We start from the raw sequence: 20529 nt of genomic DNA on the forward strand, positions 1-20529 counted from the left end.
GTGTCACTGTGTGTCAGTGCTGTCACTGTGTGTCACTGTGTGTCAGTGCTGTCACTGTGTGTCACTGTGTGTCAGTGCTGTCACTGTGTGTCACTGTGTGTCACTGTGTGTCACTGTGTGTCAGTGCTGTCACTGTGTGTCACTGTGTGTCAGTGCTGTCACTGTGTGTCACTGTGTGTCACTGTGTGTCACTGTGTGTCAGTGCTGTCACTGTGTGTCACTGTGTGTCAGTGCTGTCACTGTGTGTCACTGTGTGTCAGTGCTGTCACTGTGTGTCACTGTGTGTCACTGTGTGTCACTGTGTGTCAGTGCTGTCACTGTGTGTCACTGTGTGTCACTGTGTGTCAGTATGTGTCACTGTGTGTCAGTGCTGTCACTGTGTGTCACTGTGTGTCAGTGCTGTCACTGTGTGTCACTGTGTGTCACTGTGTGTCAGTATGTGTCACTGTGTGTCACTGTGTGTCAGTGTGTGTCAGTGTGTGTCAGTGCGTCACTGTGTGTCACTGTGTGTCACTGTGTGTCAGTATGTGTCACTGTGTGTCAGTGCTGTCACTGTGTGTCACTGTGTGTCACTGTGTGTCACTGTGTGTCAGTGTGTGTCAGTGCTGTCACTGTGTGTCACTGTGTGTCACTGTGTGTCAGTGCTGTCACTGTGTGTCACTGTGTGTCAGTGCTGTCACTGTGTGTCACTGTGTGTCACTGTGTGTCACTGTGTGTCACTGTGTGTCAGTGCTGTCACTGTGTGTCACTGTGTGTCAGTGCTGTCACTGTGTGTCACTGTGTGTCAGTGCTGTCACTGTGTGTCACTGTGTGTCACTGTGTGTCACTGTGTGTCAGTGCTGTCACTGTGTGTCACTGTGTGTCACTGTGTGTCAGTATGTGTCACTGTGTGTCAGTGCTGTCACTGTGTGTCACTGTGTGTCAGTGCTGTCACTGTGTGTCACTGTGTGTCACTGTGTGTCACTGTGTGTCACTGTGTGTCAGTGCTGTCACTGTGTGTCAGTGCTGTCACTGTGTGTCACTGTGTGTCAGTGCTGTCACTGTGTGTCACTGTGTGTCACTGTGTGTCAGTGCTGTCACTGTGTGTCACTGTGTGTCAGTGCTGTCACTGTGTGTCACTGTGTGTCACTGTGTGTCACTGTGTGTCACTGTGTGTCAGTGCTGTCACTGTGTGTCACTGTGTGTCAGTGCTGTCACTGTGTGTCACTGTGTGTCACTGTGTGTCACTGTGTGTCACTGTGTGTCAGTGCTGTCACTGTGTGTCACTGTGTGTCACTGTGTGTCAGTATGTGTCACTGTGTGTCAGTGCTGTCACTGTGTGTCACTGTGTGTCACTGTGTGTCAGTGCTGTCACTGTGTGTCACTGTGTGTCAGTGCTGTCACTGTGTGTCACTGTGTGTCACTGTGTGTCACTGTGTGTCACTGTGTGTCACTGTGTGTCAGTGCTGTCACTGTGTGTCAGTGCTGTCACTGTGTGTCACTGTGTGTCACTGTGTGTCACTGTGTGTCACTGTGTGTCACTGTGTGTCAGTGCTGTCACTGTGTGTCACTGTGTGTCACTGTGTGTCACTGTGTGTCACTGTGTGTCAGTGCTGTCACTGTGTGTCACTGTGTGTCAGTGCTGTCACTGTGTGTCACTGTGTGTCACTGTGTGTCAGTGCTGTCACTGTGTGTCACTGTGTGTCACTGTGTGTCAGTGTGTGTCACTGTGTGTCAGTGCTGTCACTGTGTGTCACTGTGTGTCAGTGCTGTCACTGTGTGTCAGTGCTGTCACTGTGTGTCACTGTGTGTCAGTGTGTGTCACTGTGTGTCACTGTGTGTCAGTGCTGTCATTGTGTGTCACTGTGTGTCACTGTGTGTCACTGTGTGTCACTGTGTGTCACTGTGTGTCAGTGCTGTCACTGTGTGTCAGTGCTGTCACTGTGTGTCACTGTGTGTCAGTGCTGTCACTGTGTGTCACTGTGTGTCACTGTGTGTCACTGTGTGTCACTGTGTGTCACTGTGTGTCAGTGCTGTCACTGTGTGTCACTGTGTGTCACTGTGTGTCAGTGCTGTCAGTGCTGTCACTGTGTGTCACTGTGTGTCAGTGTGTGTCACTGTGTGTCACTGTGTGTCACTGTGTGTCACTGTGTGTCAGTGCTGTCATTGTGTGTCACTGTGTGTCACTGTGTGTCAGTGCTGTCACTGTGTGTCACTGTGTGTCAGTGCTGTCACTGTGTGTCACTGTGTGTCACTGTGTGTCACTGTGTGTCACTGTGTGTCAGTGCTGTCACTGTGTGTCAGTGCTGTCACTGTGTGTCACTGTGTGTCACTGTGTGTCAGTGTGTGTCACTGTGTGTCACTGTGTGTCAGTGCTGTCACTGTGTGTCACTGTGTGTCACTGTGTGTCAGTGCTGTCACTGTGTGTCACTGTGTGTCACTGTGTGTCACTGTGTGTCACTGTGTGTCACTGTGTGTCAGTGCTGTCACTGTGTGTCACTGTGTGTCACTGTGTGTCAGTGCTGTCAGTGCTGTCACTGTGTGTCACTGTGTGTCAGTGTGTGTCACTGTGTGTCACTGTGTGTCACTGTGTGTCACTGTGTGTCAGTGCTGTCATTGTGTGTCACTGTGTGTCACTGTGTGTCAGTGCTGTCACTGTGTGTCACTGTGTGTCAGTGCTGTCACTGTGTGTCACTGTGTGTCACTGTGTGTTACTGTGTGTCACTGTGTGTCAGTGCTGTCACTGTGTGTCAGTGCTGTCACTGTGTGTCACTGTGTGTCACTGTGTGTCACTGTGTGTCAGTGTGTGTCACTGTGTGTCACTGTGTGTCAGTGCTGTCACTGTGTGTCACTGTGTGTCACTGTGTGTCAGTGCTGTCACTGTGTGTCACTGTGTGTCACTGTGTGTCACTGTGTGTCAGTGCTGTCACTGTGTGTCACTGTGTGTCAGTGCTGTCACTGTGTGTCACTGTGTGTCACTGTGTGTCAGTGCTGTCACTGTGTGTCACTGTGTGTCAGTGCTGTCACTGTGTGTCACTGTGTGTCACTGTGTGTCACTGTGTGTCAGTGCTGTCACTGTGTGTCACTGTGTGTCACTGTGTGTCAGTGCTGTCACTGTGTGTCACTGTGTGTCACTGTGTGTCACTGTGTGTCAGTGCTGTCACTGTGTGTCAGTGTGTGTCACTGTGTGTCACTGTGTGTCACTGTGTGTCACTGTGTGTCAGTGCTGTCACTGTGTGTCACTGTGTGTCACTGTGTGTCATTGTGTGTCAGTGCTGTCACTGTGTGTCAGTGCTGTCATTGTGTGTCACTGTGTGTCACTGTGTGTCATTGTGTGTCAGTGTGTGTCAGTGTGTGTCACTGTGTGTCATTGTGTGTCAGTGCTGTCACTGTGTGTCACTGTGTGTCACTGTGTGTCAGTGTGTGTCACTGTGTGTCATTGTGTGTCAGTGCTGTCACTGTGTGTCACTGTGTGTCACTGTGTGTCAGTGCTGTCATTGTGTGTCACTGTGTGTCACTGTGTGTCACTGTGTGTCACTGTGTGTCACTGTGTGTCAGTGTGTGTCATTGTGTGTCAGTGCTGTCATTGTGTGTCACTGTGTGTCACTGTGTGTCAGTGCTGTCACTGTGTGTCACTGTGTGTCACTGTGTGTCACTGTGTGTCACTGTGTGTCAGTGCTGTCACTGTGTGTCACTGTGTGTCACTGTGTGTCAGTGCTGTCACTGTGTGTCACTGTGTGTCACTGTGTGTCAGTGTGTGTCATTGTGTGTCACTGTGTGTCAGTGCTGTCACTGTGTGTCACTGTGTGTCACTGTGTGTCAGTGCTGTCACTGTGTGTCACTGTGTGTCACTGTGTGTCAGTGCTGTCACTGTGTGTCACTGTGTGTCACTGTGTGTCACTGTGTGTCACTGTGTGTCACTGTGTGTCAGTGCTGTCACTGTGTGTCACTGTGTGTCACTGTGTGTCAGTGCTGTCACTGTGTGTCACTGTGTGTCAGTGCTGTCATTGTGTGTCACTGTGTGTCACTGTGTGTCAGTGCTGTCACTGTGTGTCACTGTGTGTCACTGTGTGTCACTGTGTGTCACTGTGTGTCAGTGCTGTCACTGTGTGTCACTGTGTGTCACTGTGTGTCAGTGCTGTCACTGTGTGTCACTGTGTGTCACTGTGTGTCAGTGCTGTCACTGTGTGTCACTGTGTGTCACTGTGTGTCAGTGCTGTCACTGTGTGTCAGTATGTGTCACTGTGTGTCACTGTGTGTCACTGTGTGTCCGTGGTGAATGTGAAGATGATCAAGTGGACTGCTTTGTTGTGGATGACATTGAAGTTTGAGTAAAGAAATCCTCTGACGAAGGATCATCCAGACTCGAAACGTTGGCTCTATTCTCCCTCGACAGATGCTGTCAGACCTGCTGAGATTTTCCAGTGTTTTCTGTTTTTGTGTGTGAGTGTTGTTGGAGCTGTACTTGCCCAGGCAAGTGGAGAGTTCTCTATCACACTCCTGACTTGTGCTTTGGGGAGTTAGGAGATGGCGGTGGTCGTGAAGATCAATTATATTCACGCTGCTCTGTCTCTGGTGGCACAGTGGTTAGCACTGCTGCCTCACAGTGCCAGGAACCCAGGTTTGATTCCCGGCTTGGGTCACTATCTGTACGGAGTTTGCACATTCGCCCCGTGTCTGCGTGGGTTTCCTCCGGGTGCTCCGGTTTCAGTCCAAAGATGTGCGGGTTAGGTTGATTGGCCGTTCTAAATTGCCCCTTAGTGTCAGGGAGACTAGCTCGGGTAAATGCATGGGGATAGGGCCTGGGTGGGATTGTGGTCGGTGCAGACTCAATGGGCCGAATGGCCTCCTTCTGCACTGTAGGGATTCTATGATTCTTCACTTTTCTGCTTACTGTTTAAAGTGAAATAATTATCATGAAGTAACATCATTCAATACAATCCCAGCCTCTTGTCATCAAAGTTGTGTTGCAAAGGGCAACAGTAACAGAAGTTGTTGGAATGAATACACGGTGAACATTTGCCAATTGGAAGCAGAACAGAAAACTGGCTACATGTGTGTTTTCTTGAAACAAAATGGAAACTTTAACCCAGATCTTTCTTCGTTAAACTTAGTTCCCAAAGTAAGTTTTTGGAAAGAGCAGAACTTCAGCCTTTTTTCTGTGCATTGGCAGCACAATCGTGTTTGTGAATCTTTGTGAATCTTTCCGTCAAGGCGAATACCTCAGCAAAACTACAAATTTATCTTCACAATCCGTATTAAGAGCGCTGACATAAATATCGGTCCCTGTCAGCTAAAAGGTGGGGCTATTTTATCCTGAGAAAGATTGCTTAATTCCAAATGATTTGTTTTCTGCTGAGTATTGAGCCTGTGTCCAGCACTGGGATTTTACAAGGCTGGAGTGAGTAGACATTTCTACAAAAAAACAGTCTGTTACAACAGATGCCAAAACCATTGACTCTGTCTACACTTCCCACTGCCTCGGAAAAACAGCCAGCATAATTAAGGACCCCACGCACCCCGGACATTCTCTCTTCCACTTTCTTCCGTCAGGAAAAAGATACAAAAGTCTGAGGTCACGTACCAACCGACTCAAGAACAGCTTCTTCCCTGCTGCCATCAGACTTTTGAATGGACTTACCTCGCATTAAGTTGATCTTTCTCTACATCCTAGCTATGACTGTAACACTACATTCTGCACTCTCTCCTTTCCTTCTCTATGAATGGTATGTTTTGTCTGTATAGCGCGCAAGAAACAATACTTTTCACTGTATGTTAATACATGGGTGAGGTCGGAGAACTCCACCTTAAAGTTTTGGACAAGAGAAATTTGAGGAAGAATTTTTCTACACAGTGTGTAGTCTTGACCTGGAACTCGTGGCTTTTGAGGATGGGTGAAGCAGAGATGGTCAGTGATATCAAACGGAAATTGGATGGACACTTAAAGGAAATAAACTTGCTGAGCAACTGGAATAGAATGATGGAATAGGACTGATTGGCTGGTTCTGTGGAGGAGCCGGTATGGACTCAATGGGCTGAATGGCCTCTTCCTGAGCTGCAAATTACGTGACTGATGGGAGCAAAATGCCCTGCCCTTAGACTCAGAGAATAAAGTGAGATGGGGAATGGGGTGGGAAATGGAGTTGGGATTGATGACCAGCCGCAGTTAGGCTGAATAGCGGAGCAGGCCCCACGAGGGCCTTCGGGCCTACCCCATTCCCCACGCTTTTATTTTCCATGGAAACGTCTTGGGATGTTTTACTGCATTAATATCACTGGATAAACGCAAATTAATGAGAAATCAGGAATATTACGAGTTAGAATTCTTTGCTTCATATTTATATACCCGGCCTTGCCAAACTGAGATAAGAAATCACAGCAATGAATTACTCTGAAATCCTCACCTCGGGTCCTGGAGGACCTTGTAAGCCCTGGGGTCCAGACTCACCCACTTTCCCCTAGGAGGAGAAGGAAACAAAACATCAACAGGTCTTTCGGATGATCAGTTGCAGGAATATTGTCGGAGAAAACAATCCCCCTTTAATAAAGAGCTTTCATTCAAATATCTGGTGCACTTAATCCTTTGGAGAAATAAATCATTCATTCTGGTTCTGTGGAAATTCTGATATCTTTACAGTTCACAATGACCATCCTTGCTGTCTTCCTAATGTCATTTCAATTGTCCACTAACTGTGCCACAGAATGTGACAGGTTATCCATTGAATACAAGTCAATGACCACATACGGCATGGTGGCACAGTGGTTAGCACGGCTGCCTCACAGCACCAGAGACCTGGGTTCGATTCCCAGCTTGAGTCACTGTCTGTGCGGAGTTTGCACGTTCTACCCGTGTCTGCGTGGGTTTCCTCCCACAGTCCAAAAATGTGCTGGTTAGGTTGACTGGTCATGCTAGATTGCCCCTTAGTGTCAGGGGGCTTAACAGGGTAAACACGTAGAGTTATGGAGATAGGGCCTGGGTGGGATTGTGGTCGGTGCAGACTCGATGGGTCAAACGGCCTCCTTCTGAACTGTAGGGATTCTATGATACTCAGTGTTCGCAAGGTACTGCGCTCTCCAAGAATCTTTTAAAGTTGAGTGTTCGCATTTGATAGATTTGTTCAAAATCACGATAGAATTTAACCGAATGAAAAGCAGAAACTGTTTTCAGCAGCTGGAGGGTTCAAACTTAAAGAACGGAGTCTTCCCATCCCGCCTGTCACAGCTTGCCTCCTGGACTTGCAGAATCTCACTGGCTGTCCTGTCTGGAGACAATACACATCTCTTTAACCTGTGCTTAATGCTCCCTCCACTCACATTGTCTGTATCTTTAAGACCTGGTTGGCTGTAGAGATTCGCATTCTAATCAGTATTCTGTAACTTGATTTTGTGTCTCTGTGCACTGTTTGAGAGCAGATTTCCACTCCATCTGACGAAGGAGCAGCGCTCCGAAAGCTAATGGTATTTGCTACCAAATAAACCTGTTGGACTTTAACCTGGTGTTGTTAAAACTCTTACAATTATATTCAAGCAGTAACTTTGAATACACAAGCTTTCCAGGTAGCTGGAGAGACAATCGTAGACCCACAATAAATGTGAAGCCCACCTCCAGCTGTGGTCTATACCTGAAAAAAACCATTATGGGATTTTCCTCCTGTTGTGAACTTTAAAACCTTTTGTAAAGATAGTAAAATGTACCGTAATAGTTAAAGTTTATTGATTTATTAGTGTCAGAAGTAGGCTTATATTAACACTGCCATGAAGTTACTGTGAAAATCCCCTAGTCGCCACACTCCGGTGCCTGTTCGGGTACACTGAGGGAGAATTTAGCATGGCCAATGCACCTAAACAGCACGTCTTTTGGACTGTGGGAGGAAACCGGAGCACCCGGAGGAAATCCACACAGACACGGGAATGTTCAAACTCTGCACAGACAGTGACCCAAGCCGGGAATCAAACCCGGGTCCCCTTGGCACGGTAAGGCAGCCGTGTTAACCACTGTGCCACCGTGCCGCCCTAATAAAACAGCGATACGCCCTCTCCTGTAACCCTTCACCAATTGTCCAGCCAATGGCCTCTGATAGGAATCCTTTCTCGATTTACCGCAAGCAGTTTGCTGTTTTCTCTGGCACGTTGCGTTTGAATGATCAGTGCTAATGAAATCGGAATGTTGGGATACCTGTGTTCCTGGTTTCCCTCTCGCTCCCGGCGGTCCTGCCAAACCAGTTGTTCCCTTAAAAAGAAACAAAAGTACAGGGACGTCAATGCCAGCTGCACGGAGCGTTAGTGTCAGCGTTACCCTCTTTACTCGCCCTCAGCTGGAACCCCATCAAAAACAGTCAAAAATCCCGGATTGTTCCTTCAGAAATCCTGATCAGAGACAGATTCATCATGAGCCAGGCTGGGTGTAAGTTAGCAAAGCCCGAGTCACTGGAGGACGGCTCTCTGCAATGGGGGGAGATGTAGGGACCACAACTGGGACGGCAGTGAAGAGAGAAGGTGAAAGACCATGATTGTGGAGGGAGCGAGGAAGGGAGGAGAGAGGCAGGAAGGGAGGAAGAGAGGTAGGGAGGAAGGGAGAGAGACAGGGAGGGAAGGAGAGAGACAGGGAGGGAGGGAGACAGGGAGGGATGTAGGGAGGGAGGTGGGGAGGGAGAAAGGGAGGGAGGGAGGGAGGGAGGTAGGGAGGGAGGTAGGGAGGGAGGGAGGTGGGGAGGGAGGTAGGGAGGGAGGGAGGTAGGGAGAGAGGCAGGGAGGGACGGAGGTAGGGAGGGAGGTAGGGAGGGAAGGAGGGAGGTGTTGCAAGGGGGATGGAGAGACGTCTGTGCTCAGCAGGCGATGCAGGGAGGGATTGGGAGTGGGGGAGTGCAGCAACTCCCCGGAGGGTCCAGGGGAAGCATGCTTGCTCTTCTTGGCTCACAAGCTGTGCTGGAAAAGGCGCTTATCTTGTGGAGCCTCCTGTCTCCCTTTTACAGCTGACTTCCGCATCTTTGAGAATAATTATAGTTCCATAATCGCTGCCTCAACCGAGCCTCAACCATTCCTGTACAGAGGGGTGAGGACTGACCCTGAGTGTGTGTGTGTGGGCCTTTTGCTGAGAGTTGTTGTCTTGTCCTTTTGGACTTTATCTTTCTCTCAGAAGGTTGGGGAGATGAGGCTGCGTGAATTTAACCCCAGGCTGAAGAGGAGGTTCTTAAAAATCCAAAGATGGGAAACCCACTCACAACATGGCCAGTTCCGATTTACCGGAAACCACTCAGTGTTCACATGCCTAACCCCCTCTTAGGGAGAGAGCCCCTAATTTAAATATGGTAATGAGGTTTTACATTAACCGCCGGTGGGGCAGGCTGTCCAGGCAGGACCGGAGGGCCCTGTCGGTGGCAGATAATGAGCCACCTCTAAACCTGGGGGGAAGGACAGAAAACCACAGACTAAAACTACCCAAAATACATGCCAGCCCCCCCCCCACCCCCCCACTTTATCCCACCTGGACGTTATTCCCTCTCTCACCTCATTCCCTCCCTTTCCCTGGAAGTCATGGATCCACTGGGCAGCCATTTTTAGCTTTTAATGTGTAAAATATCCACGCTCTTTTATCCTGTGTCTCCGCCGCTCTCTATCCTTTATCCTGTGAGCTAAAGGGGTTTAGGGAGGGAATTCCAGAGCTTGGGGTCCAGGGAGCTGAAGGCATGGCCGCCAATGGTGGAGCGATGGGAATCGGGAATGCGCAAGAGAGCAGCACTGAATGAGCACAGAGAGGCTGTGAGGCCGGGCGTGGGGGGGGGGGGGGCGGTGGGGGTCACAGAAATAGGGAGGAGGGAGGGACAAGGGCATGGAGGGAGGAAACCAAGAGGCCATCAGACCGGGTCACCATGCAAGTAGTTAGTGGCTCTGTCTCAGACTAAGTCAGATAGAGAGACTGGTTATTTCTTCCTAAACTAGTTCACCATTAGTTAATGATCTGGATCACTGAGTGTTAGACTTGAGCAATCATTTCTCAGATCAGTCCTCTGGACACTTTTACTTTGCATGTTGGGATTTGAGCAGAATTCGCTATTGCAGGATAGATAACAAAGATCGAGCTGCTATTTCTATAGCACCTTTTCCCACCTCAGCATCTCTCAAAGCATTTTACAATCAGGTATTTTTCAATGGTCACTGTTGCATATCGGAAATGCAGCAGCCAATCTGTCCACAGATATTCTGCCTTGATGATATTCACAGAATCACAGAATCCTACAGTGCAGAAGAGGCCCTTCGGCCCATCGAGTCTGCACCGATGCTCGAAAGGCCCTGACCTGCCCACCTAATCCCACTTGCCAGCACTTGGCCCATAGCCCTGAATGTTATGATGTGCCAAGTACTCATCCAGATACCTTTTAAAGGATGTGAGGCATCCCCCCTCCACCATCCTCCCAGGCAGTGCCTTCCAGACCCTCACCACCCTCCAAGTAAAAATGTTTTTCCTCAAATCCCCTCTAAACCTCCCACCCCTCGCTTTTAACTTGTGTTCCCTCGTAACTCACCCTTCAACGAAGGGGAACAGCTGCTCCCTATCCACCCTCTCCATGCTCCTATTGTGAATATGGTGCTCTCGATACATTGGAGCAGAATACAAAGGAGGATGACTCTGTTTTTGTTCAAAATATCATCATGGGATTTCCTACAGCACCCGAGAGCAGGTGGGCCCTATATTAACGTCTCATCAGGAAAGCAGCTCCTCTGACAGTGTTGTACTCCCTCAGTCCCGCGCGGGGCATGTGACCCCCCTGTCTTATGCCAAAGTCTCCGGTGGGGGATTTGAACTCACCTCCGGCTGAGAGGCGAAACATCGTCACCCATTCAGCAACGGCTCAGTTACACCTTTAAATACCTTTAAAAATATGTCTGGCCCTCATCCTAACAGAAGGTTCTGTATCTTTCATGAATTTTAAAATCACCTGCCATCGTCACAATACCTTAAACAACTTTGAATAAACAGCAACATTAATATAGCACACAGGGAAACTGAAGCACGCACAGTGAGCAGAACACTAAAAATAACACACAAATCTTCACTCGGAGAAAAGGTGGTTCTGACTGTCGTAAAAGCCACTCACAATTTATAAACATGTGTTTCTTGTGAAATCCCATATAAAACTGTTCTGTTCCTTTTGATGGCACCAACTTATAAAATGCACTGTTCCGTTATTTATTGAGTGATGATTTTGTATTTCAGACCCAGTTGTCCAGCTGGAATCCTCACACTAACAGCTTTGTCATTACTGACATCCGAGAGTAAATACACCATAACTAAAGTGTGATTCTGATATTCTGATCTCCACATTAAATTCACCCCAAGTGCCGCTGACTGAGCAGTGTGTCAAATTCCTCAGCCTCAGGGAGTGTGTATGGTTTGCATGTTTACACATATGTTCCGTGTGTGTGATTCTGTGTGCAGTTGTAAAACTTTCATCCTTGTTTTCAAGTCCCTCCGTGGCCTCGCTGCCCCCTGTCCCTGCAAATCTCCAGCAGACTCATAGCCCTGGCCATATTCGTACTTGTTCAGTTCTGGCCTCCTGCACATCATCAAATCCCATTGTTCCCCCACTGTTGGCCATGAGCTACTCAGACCAAAGCTCAGGAGCCCCCTTCCTGTTCATGCTTATTAATTCCATGAAGGATTTTAATGTCTTGTTAATTACATTGCTAAGGGTTGTTAATATCAATTATGTTGTTGCAGTTTAGAGAAACAGGTGCTGGGTATTAATTGTCTTTGAGAGCATATAAATCGGGAATAGCTGGGACACTGGATGGAGTGGGAGGAAAGCTCTGAGACTGAGCAAGTTAATATAAATCAGGGATATAAGTAAAAAAATAAAGTTATTTATTAGTCACAAGTAAGGCTTACATTAACACTGCAGTGAAGTTACTGTGAAAATCCCCTTGCCGCCACAGTCCGGGTCAATGCACCCTAACCAGCACATCTTTTAGACAGTGGGAGGAAACCGGGGCACCCGGAGGAAAACCACGCAGACACGGGGAGAACGTGCAGACTCCGCACAGACAGTGACCCAAACCGGGAATCGAACCCAGGTCCCTGGTGCTGCGAAGCAGCAGTGCTAACCACTGTGCTACCGTGTCACCCGATAGCTGGGACACTGGGTTGAGTGGGAGGGGAGCAGAGAGACTGAACAAGTCAATAAACCCTCTCAATAAAGTAAAGATCTGTGTCTTTGGTTTGGTTTTACCAACCAGATTGTCTCCTATTAACATCCTTCGCCTCTCCACCTCTCTCTCTCTCTCCCTTTAAGACACCCCTTAATGCTCATGTCTTTTGACCAAACTTTTGTTTATCTGTCCTAATGCCTCTGTAAGACCATAAGACATAGGAGCGGAAGTAAGGCCATTCGGCCCATCGAGTCCACTCCACCATTCAATCATGGTTGATTTCAACTCCATTTACCCGCTCTCTCCCCATAGCCCTTAATTCCTCGAGAAATCAAGAATTTATCAATTTCTGTCTTGAAGACGCTCAACGTCTCGGCCTCCACAGCCCTCTGTGGCAATGAATTCCACAGACCCACCACTCTCTGGCTGAAGAAATTTCTCCTCATCTCTGTTCTAAAGTGACTCCCTTTTATTCTAAGGCTGTGCCCCCGCGTCCTAGTCTCCCCTGTTAATGGAAACAACTTCCCTACGTCCATCCTATCTAAGCCGTTCATTATCTTGTAAGTTTCTATCAGATCTCCCCTCAACCTCCTAAACTCCAATGAATATAATCCCACGATCCTCAGACGTTCATCGTATGTCAGGCCTACCATTCCTGGGATCATCCGTGTGAATCTCCGCTGGACCCGCTCCAGTGCCAGTATGTCCTTCCTGAGGTGTGGGGCCCAAAATTGCTCACAGTACTCCAAATGGGGCCTAACCAGTGCTTTATAAAGCCTCAGAAGTACATCCCTGCTTTTGTATTCCAAGCCTCTTGAGATAAATGACAACATTACATTTGCTTTCTTAATTACGGACTCAACCTGCAAGTTTACCTTTAGAGAATCCTGGACTAGGACTCCCAAGTCCCTTTGCACTTTAGCATTATGAATTTTGTCACCGTTTAGAAAATAGTCCATGCCTCTATTCTTTTTTCCAAAGTGTACAACCTCGCACTTGCCCACGTTGAATTTCATCAGCCACTTCTTGGACCACTCTCCTAAACTGTCTAAATCTTTCTGCAGCCTCCCCACCTCCTCAATACTACCTGCCCCTCCACCTATCTTTGTATCATCGGCAAACTTGGCCAGAATGCTCCCAGTCCCGTCATCTAGATCGTTAATATATAAAGAGAACAGCTGTGGCCCCAACACTGAACCCTGCGGGACACCACTTGTCACCGGTTGCCATTCTGAGAAAGAACCTTTTATCCCAACTCTCTGCCTTCTGTCTGACAGCCAATCGTCAATCCATGTTAGTACCTTGCCTCGAATACCATGGGCCCTTATTTTACTCAGCAGTCTCCCGTGAGGCACCTTGTCAAAGGCCTTTTGGAAGTCAAGATAGATAACATCCATTGGCTCTCCTTGGTCTAACCTATTTGTTATCTCTTCAAAGAACTCTAACAGGTTTGTCAGGCACGACCTCCCCTTACTAAATCCATGCTGACTTGTCTTAATCCGACCCTGCACTTCCAAGAATTTAGAAATCTCATCCTTAACGATGGATTCTAGAATTTTGCCAACAACTGAGGTTAGGCTAATTGGCCTATAATTTTCCATCTTTTTTCTTGTTCCCTTCTTGAACAGTGGGGTTACAACAGCGATTTTCCAATCCTCTGGGACTTTCCCTGACTCCAGTGACTTTTGAAAGATCATAACTAACGCCTCCACTATTTCTTCAGCTATCTCCTTTAGAACTCTAGGATGTAGCCCATCTGGGCCCGGAGATTTATCAATTTTCAGACCTTTTAGTTTCTCTAGCACTTTCTCCTTTGTGATGGCAACCATATTCAACTCTGCCCCCTGACTTTCCTGAATTGTTGGGATATTACTCATGTCTTCTACTGTGAAGACTGACGCAAAGTACTTATTAAGTTCCTCAGCTATTTCCTTGTCTCCCATCACTAGATTACCAGCGTCATTTTGGAGCGGCCCAATGTCTACTTTTGCCTCCCGTTTGTTTTTAATGTATTTAAAGAAACTTTTACTATCATTCCTAATGTTACTGGCTAGCCTACCTTCATATTTGATCCTCTCCTTCCTTATTTCTCTCTTTGTTATCCTCTGTTTGTTTTTATAGCCTTCCCAATCTTCTGACTTCCCACTACTCTTTGCCACATTATAGGCTCTCTCTTTTGCCTTGATGCATTCCCTGACTTCCTTTGTCAGCCATGGCTGCCTAATCCCCCCTCTGATAACCTTTCTTTTGTTTGGGATGAACCTCTGCACTGTGTCCTCAATTACTCCCAGAAACTCCTGCCATTGCTGTTCTACTGTCTTTCCCATTAGGCTCTGCTTCCAGTCGATTTTTGTCAGTTCCTCCCTCATGCGCCTGTAATTACCTTTATTTAACTGTAGAACCTTCACATCTGATTCTGCCTTCCTTCTTTCAAATTGCAGACTGAATTCTACCATATTATGATCACTGCTTCCTAAGTGTTCCCTTACTTTAAGATCTTTTATCACGTCTGGCTCATTACATAACACTAAGTCCAGAATAGCCTGTTCCCTCGTGGGCTCCATCACAAGCTGTTCCAAAAAGCCATCCTGTAAACATTCAATGAATTCCCTTTCTTTGGGTCCACTGGCAACATTATTTACCCAGTCCACCTGCATATTGAAATCCCCCATGATCACTGTGACCTTGCTTTTCTGACATGCCCTTTCTATTTCGTGGTGCATTTTGTGCCCCTGGTCCTGACCACTGTCAGGAGGCCTGTACATAACTCCCATTATGGTTTTTTTGCCTTTGTGGTTCCTCAACTCTACCCACACAGACTCCACATCGTCTGACCCTGTGAGACTGCTGTGAAGTGCTTTGGGATGTTTTAGTATTTTAAAGCTGCCATATAAATGTTGTTCTTGTGTAGGCTGGTGTGCAAGTTTTGTATCTGCTTGCAGTCAGGTATGTGTTGATGATGTGTGATCGGAAACACTGGGTCAAATGTGATTCCGTGAACTTGGCTGGGCTGGAGGTGACACCCCCCCCCGCCCCTCCAACCTCTCCGCCTCCAAAAGTTCAGAATCCTTGAAACAATTGTCCTTTCTCATTGCTAACGGTTTTTAAAAAGAACTCACAGATGAGGTTGAAGATTCTAAACTCCAAAAGGAAGCACCTTGGGAAGTGATCTCAGCTTTCAGATGATGCTTGCTTCAAACAAAGCAGCCAGCATGATCTTCCCACAGACACATTAATCTGATGGACCGATAGCTTCCTGCTATCTTTACATCATTCAGCAGGAGTGGGAGAACAAAAATAAACACATTGAATTGAAGTTTAGGAACTTACTTTGTCTCCAGAATATCCTTGTTCTCCGGGTGCTCCCAGAACACCATGATCCCCCTAGATATCACGTTGCCAGACATAGAGACACACAATGACCACTGAGAATTTACACCTCAACAAAAACAGCATTGTATAACTGCACACAATCTATTGGGAAACAGCTGCCTCAAACCGCTGACAGCAATTGATGGGTTTTCTCATTCTACCCTCAAGCGACAAACGGGAAAGCCACGGGAAAGCATATACACAAAACACATCATCTCTTTACAAGCGAAATATGTTTCCCTGGGACTTTTCCACGTGAGATTAGCGCCAGAATTCTACAAAATTGGAGCAGGCGAGTGGCGGACAACGGAAATGCCGTTGACCTTGGCTGGGAATTTCTGCTCTCGCCATAAAATCCCGCCCGATATATTGTTCCCAGTTTTACCCTCAAATTACTGAGCAAAATGGCGCAAATCAATCATAAAATGTCGTGGGTTATTTTAATCCCAACAACTGCATTAATGTTTCCGTGCTTTCTTTCTTGATGAGTTTATACAATTCATAGAAAATGGAATTTGCGGGTATTTTGAGAGGAGAAGCTGAATGATTTTACTCAGATGGTTCTCTCGAACAGTTCATTGAGGAGACAACCAGAGAATGGATTGGTTCAGATTTGGTATCATCCAATGGGAAAGGATTGAGTGTTGTAAAGGAGACTTTAGGGAAGAGTGACCATAACGTGGTGGAATTTTACATGAAGTCTGAAAGTGGTGTGGTCCAATCGGAAACAGGATCTTAAATCCAAAGAGAAGAAACCACAAAGGTATGAGCGGGAAGTTTGTCTGAAGCAGATTGGGAGCATCTTAGATTTCAGCGGAGGAAGAAGGAACTCATAAAGAAAATAGAATATGTAAATAAACAGTGAGAAACATAAAGATGGACTGTAAAGGCCATAGATATGTACAAAGGAAAAGATTGGCAAAGACAAATGTGGGCCCAAAACAGGCAGAGTCAGGAGAATTTATAATCATAGATTTCTTGCAGTGAAAAATGAGGCCATTTGGTCCACCAAGCCTGCACCGACAACAATCCCACCCCGGCCCTATCCCCATAATTCCACGTACTTACCCTGCTAATCTCCCTGACATTAAGGGTCAATTTAGCATGGCCTATCAACCTAACCCGCACATCTTTGGAGTGTGGGAGGAAACTGGTACACTCAGAGGAAACCCACGCAGACACGAGGAACACGTGCAGACTCCACACAGACATCACCTGTGGCCGGAATTGAACGCGGGTCCCTGGCGCTGTGAAGCAGCAGTGCGAACCACTGTACTTGACAAACCTGTCGAAGTTTTTTGAATATGTAGCTAGCAGATTAGGCAGAACCGGTGAATGTGACATCTTTGGATTTTCAAAAGGCCTTTGATAAGGTCCCATACATAGGAACGTTTGAACCAAGAACAGGAGGAGGCCATTCAGCCCCTCGAGCCTACTCCATCATTCAATAAAATCATGGCTGATCTGGTTGTGGCCTCAACTCCACTTCCCTTCATTCCCCCTAAACCCATTGACTCTCCTGTCAATCAGGAACCTATCCAAATATTCAATGACTTCTGCCTCAATTACTCTCTGGGCAAGACAGCTGCACACACTCACCGCCCTCACTCACTGCTGGATACGGATCCAACCTGCCCAGCCTTTCCTCCTTGGATAACTCCCTCATTCCAGGAATCAGCCGAGTGAACCTTCTCTGAACTGCTTCAAAGGCATTTCTGTCCGTTCTTCTATAATCAAAACTGTACACAATATTCTAGATGTGGTCTCGCCAATACCCTGTCCAACTGTAGCAAGAACTGTGTTTACCCCAGTCCAACGCCGGCATCTCCACATCACAACTGTAGCAAAACATCCCTACTTTCGGTAGTGGGGATGTCCCGGTGTCTGGAGTTCTGTAGAAGGGTCATATTGAAAAATTGGCCGGAAGTTTCCTATTTCTCTCCACAGATGCTGCCTGACCTGCTGAGTTTGTCCAGCATTTTCTGTTTTTATTTCAGATTTCCAGCACATGCAGTATTTTGCTTTTCTCCCTACTTTTATCGTTATTCCTCTGGCAACAAAAAACAACATTCCATTTGCCTCCTTAATCACTTCCGTATCTGAATATTAACCTTCTGTGATTCATAAGAACATAAGAACTAGGAGCAGGAGTAGGCCATCTGGTCCCTCGAGCCTGCTCCGCCATTCAATAAGATCATGGCTGATCTTTTTGTGGACTCAGCTCCACTTACCCGCCCGCTCACCATGACCCTTAATTCCTTTATTGTTCAAAAATTTATCTATCCTTGCCTTAAAAACATTCAATGAGGTAGCCTCAACTGCTTCACTGGGCAGGGAATTCCACAGATTCACAACCCTTTGGGTGAAGAAGTTCCTCCTCAACTCAGTCCTGAATCTGCTCCCCCTTATTTTGAGGCCGTGCCCCCTAGTTCTAGTTTCACCTGCCAGTGGAAACAACTTCCCTGCTTCTATCTTATCTATTCCCTTCATAATCTTATATGTTTCTATAAGATCTCCCCTCATTCTTCTGAATTCCAATGAGTATAGCCCCAGTCTACTCAGTCTCTCCTCATAAACCAACCCTCTCACCTCCGGAATCAATCTCGTGAATCTCCTCTGCACCCCCTCCAGTGCCAGTATATCCTTTCTCAAGTAAGGAGACCAAAACTGTACACAGTACTCCAGGTGTGGCCTCACCAGCACCTTCTATAGCTACAACATAACCTCGCTGTTTTTAAACTCCATCCCTCTAGCAATGAAGGACAAAATTCCATTTGCCTTCTTAATTACCTGCTGCACCTGCAAACCAACTCCTTGAGATTCCTGCACAAGGACACCCAGGTCCCTCTGCACAGCAGCATGCTGCAATTTTTTACCATTTAAATAATAGTCCATTTTGCTGTTATTCCTACCAAAATGGATGACCTCACATTTACCAACATTGTACTACACCTGCCAGATCCTGGCCCATTCACTTAGACTATCTATATCCCTTTGCAGACTTTCAGCGTCCTCTGCACACTTTGCTGTGCCACCCATCTTAGTGTCATCTGCGAATTTTGACACACTATACTTGGTCCCCAATTCCAAATCATCTATGTAAATCGTAAACAATTGCGGTCCCAACACTGATCCCTGAGGCACACCACTAGTCACTGATCGACAACCAGAAAAACGCCCATTTACCCCCACTCTTTACTTTCTGTTAGTTATGTACCTGGACACCCAGATCCCTCTGTACCACCGAGTTCTGCAATCTCTCTCCATTTAAATATGAAACTGCTTCCTGCTGAAGTGTGAAATTTCACATATTTCCACATTATACTCCGTCTGCCAAAGCTTTGTCACCCAACCCATCGATATCCCTTTGGGGGGGATTTTCCAGTTGCCACAGCTCAATGGATATTTAAATTGTTTGGTGAATTCTCTGTCCCGCCCGTTACGATTCCTGGGGTGAATGGGACGGGAGATTTTTGGCCCTTATGTCCTCATCACAACCTACTTTCCTACCTACCATTTTGTCCTTTGCAAATTTAATCAGGGGAGGGGTTTGCGCCCCCCCCACCCCACCCCACCCCCCCATTACATGTTTTGCGGTAGTGGAGGCCACCCGCCATTGGCCAGTGGTGGGATCTTCCCATCCCGCCACTGTCAACGGGGTTTCCCATTGTTCACTCCCTTCCCTGCCTGGGGAACCAAGGTGGGGAGTCACCCTTGGTGGGAACAGATGATCCCAGGATAAGGAACTTCCGTTATGAAGATAGATTGATGAAGTTCGGGTTGTTTTCCTCAGAGGAAATAAGGTTGAGAGGGGATTTGATCGAGGCGTTCAAAATCATGAAGGGTGCGGGACAGAGTCGATAGAGAAAAACTGTCCCCACTCGTGAAAGGATCGAGAAAGAGAGGGCACAGCTTAAAAACCATTAATAAAAGAGGCAAAATGAGGAGAAACTTATTTACACAGTGAGTGGTTAGGGTTTGGAATTCACTGCCTGAGAGTGTGAGTGAGGCAGGTTCAATCGAAACAATCAGAAGGAAATTAGACAGTTGTCTGGAAAGGAAGAATGCACCGGGTTACAGTTAAAGTTAAAGTTTTTTTAATAATCTCACAAGTAGGCTTACATTAACAGTGTAATAACTTTACACCAAAAATCCCCTAGTCACCACACTCCGGCGCCTGTTTGGGTACACTGAGGGACAATTTATCATGGCCAATGCACCTAACCAGCGCATCTTTTGGACTGTGGAAGGAAACTGGAGCACCCGGAGGAAACCCACGCAGACACGGGGAGAACGTGCAGACTCCGCACAGTGACCCCAAGCTGGGAATCGAACCTGGGTCCCTGTCGCTGTGAGGCAGAAGTGCTAACCACAATGCCACTGTGCCGCCCTACAGGGATACAGGAAGAAGGTGTGGGAATGGAACGAAGTGAATTGTTCATTTGGAGGGCTGGTGCAGACACAATGGGCCAAATGGCCTCCTTCTTGCATTGTAACAACTCTGTGACTCTCCAACTCTTGACAAAACAAGAGAGGAGGAATAAAAAGGTCATTCCCGGGGCGTCAGATTCTGGGATCAGTGCTGGGATCACAGCTGTTCATAATCTATTTCAGGGATTTGGGAACTGCAGAGAGGCTTAAAGGGGATTTAGATTGGTTAAGTGAATGGCTAAGAACATGGCAGATGCAATATAATGTGAAAAAATGTCAAGTTATCCACTTGGTGCAAATAAAACAGACATGCGGAGTATTCCTTAAATGGTGAGAGATTGGGAAGTACGGGTGGCCAAAGGGACCTGGGCTTCCTTGTTCAAGAGTCACGAATAGCTAGTATGTGGATGCAGCAAGCAATTGGGAAGAGGGATGGTATGTTGGCTGTCATTGCATGGCGATCTGAGCACAGGAGTGAAAATGTCTTGCTGCAATTGTACAGAACCTTGGTGAGACCTCACCTGGAGTAATGTGTACAGTTTTGGTCTCCTTATTTAAGGGAGGATAAACTTGCCAGGGAGGGAGTGCAACAAAGGTTCA

At 47.1% G+C, this 20529-nt stretch overlaps 1 protein-coding gene across 1 annotated transcript in view; it reads right to left on the reverse strand.

Annotated features, from left to right (window-relative positions):
• The window catches only part of col24a1 (collagen type XXIV alpha 1), a 445996-nt gene that overhangs the window by 171858 nt on the left and 253609 nt on the right, over nt 1–20529 (reverse strand). The window contains exons 16-18 of the mRNA XM_078219024.1: nt 15457–15510; nt 8156–8209; nt 6384–6437 (exon numbers count right to left, since the gene is read on the reverse strand). Of these exons, the coding sequence (XP_078075150.1) occupies nt 6384–6437; nt 8156–8209; nt 15457–15510 (162 nt within the window). The remainder of the gene's footprint in view (nt 1–6383; nt 6438–8155; nt 8210–15456; nt 15511–20529) is intronic.

This window comes from Mustelus asterias, chromosome 8, assembly GCF_964213995.1.
Source record: "Mustelus asterias chromosome 8, sMusAst1.hap1.1, whole genome shotgun sequence".
Taxonomy (NCBI): Eukaryota; Metazoa; Chordata; class Chondrichthyes; order Carcharhiniformes; family Triakidae; genus Mustelus; species Mustelus asterias.